Source organism: Physeter macrocephalus, chromosome 8 (assembly GCF_002837175.3).
Source record: "Physeter macrocephalus isolate SW-GA chromosome 8, ASM283717v5, whole genome shotgun sequence".
Lineage (NCBI taxonomy): Eukaryota > Metazoa > Chordata > Mammalia > Artiodactyla > Physeteridae > Physeter > Physeter macrocephalus.
Genome location: NC_041221.1, coordinates 59,556,951 through 59,565,041, shown reverse-complemented (window position 1 = coordinate 59,565,041; position 8,091 = coordinate 59,556,951). Strand labels below are relative to the sequence as shown.

The window sequence follows — 8,091 nt, the reverse complement described above, 5'->3', positions numbered from 1 at the left end:
TGTCCCCTGCATCGGCAGGCGGACTCTCAACCACTGCGCCACCAGGGAAGCCCAATGTGTAGGATTCTTGACACATTACAGTTCATATGGTCACTTGTGCCTGTTTTTTAAATATTTTTTTACTTTGAGCCTCATTTTCTAAAAGATGGGTTTTTTCTACCATTTTCCATTAAACAGGCTTTTAAGAGGCCGTATCTCCAGGCCTAGAACAGTGATGGCTTGCGTTCAAGCCAGAGAATAGCAAAGCCCACATGTGTGCATGCTCTTCATAGGTGGCATGTTTCCCAGGATTGTGCTAAACCTCAGCTGCTTTTTATATTAAAATATTTCTGTTCATTAGACTATTTTCAGATGAAAATGGATATGTAACTTTTTTTAATATATAAACTTATTTATTTATTTTTGGCTGCGTTGGTCTTCATTGCTATGCACAGGCTTTCTCTAGTTGTGGTGAGCAGGAGATACTCTTCGTTGCGGTGCACGGGCTTCTCATTGTGCTGGCTTCTCTTGTTGCGGAGCACCAGCTCTAGAGCGCAGGCTCAGTGGTTGTGGCGCACGGGCTTAGTTGCTCCGTGGCATGTGGGACCTTCCCAGACCAGGGCTCGAACCTGCGTCCCCTGCATTGGCAGGCGGATTCTTAACCACTGCGCCACCAGGGAAGTCCCCAGATGTGTAACTCTTGACCTAGTTCTACTGAATGTACATTTATACTACTGTGAAATAGAACTTTTCTGATTATAGTATTTCTCTTGCATCTATATGTGTGCTTTATTGTATTGTTTGTTACTCAAAACTTGTTATCTCTCTTTCACCGTTTTCTGTACTGTTGTTTATTAACTATGACACAAATGTATTAGAAACTGGTTAGCTCTCCATTGTAGTAGCTAAGGGCATGCAGTTTGGAGCCAGAAAGTCTTTGGTTTGAATATTGACTTCACCAACTGTTCACTGTGTAACCATGAAAAATGTTGTAGGGACTTCCCTGGTGGCACAGTGGTTAAGAATCCACCTGCCAACGCAGGGAGCACGGGTTCGAGCCCTGGTCCGGGAGGATCCCACGTGTGCACCACAACTACTGGAGCCCGTGCTCCACAACAAGAGAAGCCACCGCAGTGAGAAGTCCATGCACCGCAGTGAAGAGTAGCCCCTGCTCACCTCAACTAGAGGAAGCCCGTGTGCAGCAATGAAGACCCAACGCCACCAAAAAAAAAAAAGTGTTGTAACCTAGCTGCACTAATTTACTTATCTATAAAATGAAGAAAAGGATTGTATCTACATTAAGTGAAATAATATATGTACTGTGCTTTGCACAGAGCATAGTACCTAGAAGCACTTAATAGTTGTAGACAGCATGATTATTTTTACCTACATTTACTGAGTTCCTACCATATGCCAGGTATTGTCCTGGGGATTGGGGATAAAAAGATGAAGACGACACACTCCTTGTCCTCAGGGGTCTCATAGTCTAGTAGTATGGACCAACTTAGATACGGAAAAATTAAAATACCAACATGATAGAAGAACTATTAACCTTGACTACTTTTGGGGTGTCAAAGGACATTTTCTTTTCAGTTGATATCCTAATATCATATATATAGATTCTTTTATTATAAAAATTCATGACAATTACAATATTGGGTAGTAGATGCTATATTTCAGTTATGTGTACAGTGCTATAAGAACAGGGAAGCAGAAGGGGGAAACTGTCTTATCAGGAAGCCCTTGCATCTTTGCCTTTTTATCTTCATTAGATTTTCCCCAAAGTTAGCTAAGATACACATCTTTGCAGGAAACCTGCCCAAAATAATGTGTTGATCATGTGGTATACTGGCTAAAGACTCCATGAAATGGTAGCTGTCCTTTTTTATATATAGCTCTCTCTGACACAGCCTTCTTGGCCTTCCAGGATTTTGCATTTTGCAAAACTTCTTGTTCTTGAGTGACATTGAGTAGGTTGAGGGTAGAATGACTTTCAAACGTCATAATGGGAGACTACTACCCTTTGATATGAAAATAAGAGTTGCCTGGTTCATTTCTGTTAATACTGTACAAGACCATCAGGCAACCCAAGGGGTGACTGAAGTCTAGCCTGAGATGGGCCCTAGAGCTTCAAGAACTAGAGGAAAGACTTTGGAACTTCCCTGGAGGTTTGGTCAGCCTCTCCTTCTTCAACCCTACACAATTAGAAACTCTGAAAAGGCTAGAAGCAATCTCCATAATCCAGGTTCCTGTAGTTCCATAGCCTATCCACTGTCTAATTTAGGGTTTGAAATCCCTGTTTTGTTTTCAAGCTGATTGTCAACTTAGACCTAACTTTGGATTTCTCATAGTTTGTTATTTGCTTTTTAAGTGAATTTATCAACATTTAAGTTTATAACTCTGTACTGTTGCTTTAGCCCATTTAAGGAGAAACGTTTTCCCAAAAATCAGAAATGTTCTCTAATACCAAATGTCCAGTTTTCTTACTGTGGTATCAAACTAAAGCAAAATTGTATATAATTTTTTTCTTACCTGTTTTCTTAGCTTTCAAAGTAATGTGTGTTTAAAATGAAAACTGAATAGGCTTATAGCCATAATTTAGTTGTGCTGAATTATTTGGCCATAACTTTAGTGGTGATGGAGACCAGATTTATAAGCTGTGGGATCTGTTCTGTTTGGATCTGACAGCTGGCTTCATTAAATATCTTGGAGCTTTTTACTTTGCATGGGGATGGTTGGGAGGGTGGGAACAACAGTGGAAGAAAACAATCCACTTTATTTAATGTTCTGCATTTGTTTACTGGTTCCAATCGTAAGATTGTGCAGCTGTTTGAACAGCTGCCTTTTGATTTCCTTTTGTTTACTGTTTAGGTTTATTAAGCTTGTCTGTAATACCTGCTTATTGTCTGCTTTAGCTTTCCTTCTTTATTAAATATATTTTAATATATACCAGTCTCTTTTGGTCTAGGCATGCTTTGATGATTTAACAAGTTAATTCACTAAAAGAAAAAAAAAATTTTAATTCCATAAGTCATACAGAAAGTAGCCTATTCTTGATTTCTTGTTGTCCCTTAGCTTTATTATTTTAGTTAAATATTTTATATTTTAGCAAATGAACTACATTTTGAAATTAAGTCAAAATTTCAATCATGTTAAATCACCGTTTATGTTAACTTTCTAAGTCTTCCAACAGGTAGCTTAGTCTAATACTCCAGAATAGTTTTTAAAAAGTTGTCAGACTAATTGTAAAGTACATGAATCTTGTTTTAACTACTTTCTCTGAACAAACTGGATACCCAGGAGGTATGCACAGACACACAGAGCAAAAAGATAAATCTTATATTTATTTGTCAGTCTTATTGTTTAGCCTATTCAGGCATACTTACTAAAAATTTATTCAACATTATGGAAATTTTATTCTCTCTTTACAGGTGAGGGACTTGTCCATTGCTTATATGCTGGTGACATTAACTTATTTCTATATTGGAGTCCTGGTTTTTGTTTCATTTCCTTCACCACCATTATCCAAAGATTGTATAGAGCAGGTAAGGCACTGTGTACCCTCTCTGTGTGATTGTTTACACCTTCATATCTGCAGAGCAAGCAGTGTGATACAGTAGCAAAATATAATACCAGACAGGCCTGAGTTTGAGTACAATCTCTACTATTTACCGTGCATGTGGGAATTTAAGCACCTTACCCCTCCTTTGTGAGCTTCGGTTTCCTCTTCCATTAAATATTATAATAAATACTCCATAGATTTTTAGATGGACTCTCTGAGAAGACCTACTGCATGCTGGCACCTTGTGGTACTCAAATAAACGATTCCTATTATATGCATAGTATTTTTGTGTGTGTGGAGAACTGTACTAGTAGTAGTCTTGAATTTATAAACCCTCCACAGAGACTATATTCAATTCCCTTATTTTCCAAAATCCAGATCTGGAAATGTCTTGAATAAGCTGGTGTCTTAGTTCATGAGTCCGTAATAATAGGTCTGACACCCATTTTGGTACTATGTGTCAAGTATCAAAGCAAAGAAAGACTATTTGACTATTAAAAAGACAGAGGGAGAGACAGAAAGAATAAAAGAAACATTCTTTTACTAAAAGGTTGCCATAAATAATATTTTCTTTGCTTTGGCCTGTCATAAACCTGGGAATAGTGTAATCTCTAGTTTTATATAACTGAAGAATTTCTCACAACAAATAGCATGCACAGGTGATTTTCTTTCTAGGCAGAAGAAATTCCTCTAATAGAGTGTAGTGGAGTATATAATATGACTTATTACAGATGAATTATAAAGGTTATTTCAGCATAATAGTGGTAATAATGTTCTCATCTTTATAAGATAAATAGATTTGAGTTATTCCTGTTATGATAGCTTGAAATGTTCGCTTGATTTCCTTGATTCCAGAAGTTCTTTGGCAGCCAAATGTTTGCTGAAAATTCCCCTCATGTGAACAGTCCCATATAAAGCTCACTCCCTTGGGAATAAGAATATCTGTGGTATTTGTATTTGCAAGGAAAAAAAAATCTGAGTGATTAGCTTTTTTCTTCTTAGATGCCTAACGAAAATGGAGAAAAGAATCATGAAAGGAAGGAGAAATAAATTCTTTTCTATTTATTGATAGACTGTACATAATAATGATAGTAGGTGATAGATACACTCTCACCTTATTCTGTAATCTTACTTTGAAAGTGCTAGTGTTTCAGAGGAGGAAAAGCAAGAGAACTATTAAGGATGAAGTAGCATTGAATTAGCTATTTAAATTTATTCCAACAAATTTATGCTTGAACCTTACAGAGGAGTACTTCTCAGACTATCAGTGGTGGACAAGGTCTTCTTTGTTGTTGTTGTTTCAATATCAAATCATTTGCAGACTGATACTTTCGTAAAGTGCCACATTTTTATTCTAATGTCAAATGTCTTTAAGTTTCCAAACACTTACTTTCAATTTCTGTACTTAGCTCATTGAAGAATAATAGTTAACAAAGAGTTTGTGGATGGACGCCCATCCACAAACCACAATTTGAGTGGCACCCATGTTCAAACGAAGCGAAAAAATTCCATTTTATAAATTTGTATATACTGAATTTGATTTGTAACATTATTATCTTTCTTGGATTAGAATTTTTTAGACAACTTCCCTAGCAGTGACATCCTGTCCTTCATTGCAAGGATATTCCTGCTGTTCCAGATGATGACTGTATATCCACTCCTAGGCTACTTGGCTCGTGTCCAGCTGTTGGGCCATATCTTCGGTGACATTTATCCTAGGTAAGGGCTCTTCTCTTGACCAGCAAGATGTGCCAAGCAACAAATGACTGTGCAAACAGGTCAGTTTAAAATGTGACTGATCCTTTTGCTATAAAAATTTGCCTAATGAACAATGAAAAGTTTTCCTAACACCAAGGATAGATCATTGGTGTTCTTTTCCCAGAAGAGCTTTAAAAATAGAAGCCTCTCCCTTGTCCAGAATGATTTAAAGTTAATTCCTTGCAGTGTATTTATGTTAGCTCTGATACCAGTTATATTTATCTTATGATTTAGTCACTATTAATCTACTCTTTGCCAAGAAGTTAATAGTATGTAGGACCCGTATGGCTAATGAGAAGCAACTCTTTTAATTATTGGTTATTGATATTTACTTATATATTTAACATTCATGCATTTTTACATAAATGATCGTTGTTTAGGATTGAAGGTGAGATACATAGCAAGTTTAAATTCTTATTTGCTTCTGTAACTATTGCTGTAATTTTTTATCTCTTATTGGTAATGGAGGAGTTGTGAGTCCTTTTGAAAATCTGTTCAAAGCTAGTCACCCTCATCCAAGAGAAGTTTCCATATACTGCTTCAGGTTTCCCTGAAACTTCCTTGTGGACCCCTGGTTAACTCCTACTCTTAATTAAGTTTTATTATAGATTCATTCTAGTAAAAAGTACTTAGTCCTGACCTATTTTATTGGGAATAAATGATCTTAAGTGAAGAAAACTTTTGGATAAAATTTGAAAAAAATTACATTTACGGTAACCAGCTAAACAAGTGGTCTTAACCAGTTTATTTGAAGTGAACTAATACAGTCTTTCCCCTCATTTAATAAATAATTTGTTATAAATATGTAGGTTTAAAAACAAAAAAGCTTTTAAAAGCAGAAATCAAGAGTTACCAGGCTTCTAGCATTGACAATAGCAGCAGCTATAGTTCTCACATTGGATTTCAGTAAATATTATTCCTATTGTGTTTATACACTCTGCTATATTTACATTCACCAAAATAAAATAAATACAGAGAAGTAATAGATGAAAAAAGTTCTAGGTAAATGCCTTATTCCTGTTTTCTGCCATTATTTTTTATAATGTTGGCTGTTAGAATGTTTTTTCTTCTTGGAAAAAGTCTGGAATTCCCTTTTGTGTTCACATTACATTTCTTCCCCTGCCACCAAGAACACATTATCATTTATCCTACAGTTACAAGTACTCTACAGACTGCATACTTTGGAGCATACTTTTTGATTTCAGGACCTCTTTACACTTTTAAGGTTTATTTGAGGACCCCCAGGAACTTTAGCTTATGTGGGTTATATCCATCAATACTTAACATATGAAAAATTAGAACAGAATTTTTTTAATGTTTATTAATTTATTTAAAAAGCAATAATAAAACCATTACTTGTTAACATAAATAACATTTTTGAAAAATAACGATTTCCAAAAAAAACTTCTCTTTTACCTTTCAAAACTGATTAATGACATTAAAACTGATTTAATGTCTGATTTGCTAGTAGATCATTGGCTTCTCCTAGCTTCTTCTGCATTCATTCTGTTGTAATGTGTAATTTTTGTTTAAATATATGAAGAAAATACACCCTCCCATAGACACATAGTTGGAACAAGAAGGAGTACTTTTAATAGCCTTTTCAGATCATTGTGGATATTCTTCCTTGATATTATGCCAAACCTTGACAAGTGGTAGTTTTTTAAAAGTTAGTTGAATCTGAAACTCAGTTACATTAAAATTCATTGGTCTATCTTACACTTTGGATCTTTTACCCATGCATGATTTTATAACATCAGGGTTAGTCCTTTGGAAAATATTGGTTCAGTGAGTTCTGTAGATCTTCCAAATGTTGACACACTTCATTATGCACACTTCAAAACCCATGTTCATTAATATCAAAAGTCTTTAGATATTTATTGGAAAACTGTCGAGCTTTCATGGTGGCAAATACAAGCTCTCCAAAATTCTAGTTTTTACTCGAAAGCTCAAATGTTATCATTGGCAACACAAACTACCAGTTGCTTTCCTTGAAATGATAAGATCATATCATTCATTTTCAAGAAAATGTCTGTCAGATACCCAAGTCTGAAGAACTATAGTTTATCTGCCTTTCAAGTAAAAATAGCAGCCTGTGGATAAAAGCAGGGTTGTCCCCCAGCTCCGTTGCACAAGTGCTTTTCCTCAAGACCACCTTTTTACTTCAGTATGCAGCAGATGTGCTTTATTATATACTTCCTATTTGATCATACAGAATATTAAAAAGATGTATGTTCAAAGTATGAGATTTAATAAAACGTAATTTTTACTCCTTTATCAAGGACAATTTTTAATAAAACTTTTTTTTTTTTTTGAGAGTGTTTGGCAGTAAAGAATACAGTATAGAATACAGACAGGTGAAGCTGCCTCTATCCATGCTAAGGGGACAGCAGTTTACCCACCTATGCTTTTGCAAAGCAAGTAATGTTTTGTCTGATTGGAAAATAATTTTTACCTCAGGGCTTCCTGAAAGGGAATTGGGAACTTCCCTGGGGTTCGTGGTTACACTTTGAGAACCACTACTTTGGAAAATACACAAAGTTGATTCCTTTTACAATATAGAAATAACAAAGGCCCATCCAATGTCTCTCTCAAAGCTCTGAAGCAATTTTAAGGTTGGAGTTTCTGGATAAATAGTAAGATCTGGAAGCCTGAATATCTTTGTAATTCATCAAGATGGATGACTAACCACTTATTTGTGTAAATAACTTTACTTATTTTTAATTCTTTCTGTAATCTTTACCTAGGATTAATTAACCTCTGATAACTTGGGCTCAAAATGTTGCTTTGAT

General features: G+C 35.5%; 1 protein-coding gene across 1 annotated transcript in view; it reads left to right on the top strand.

Moving 5' to 3' along the window:
* Positions 1-8,091, top strand: part of SLC38A9 (solute carrier family 38 member 9) — a 109,590-nt gene that overhangs the window by 91,687 nt on the left and 9,812 nt on the right. The window contains exons 13-14 of the mRNA XM_055086888.1: positions 3,374-3,524; positions 5,112-5,260. Of these exons, the coding sequence (XP_054942863.1) occupies positions 3,374-3,524; positions 5,112-5,260 (300 nt within the window). The remainder of the gene's footprint in view (positions 1-3,373; positions 3,525-5,111; positions 5,261-8,091) is intronic.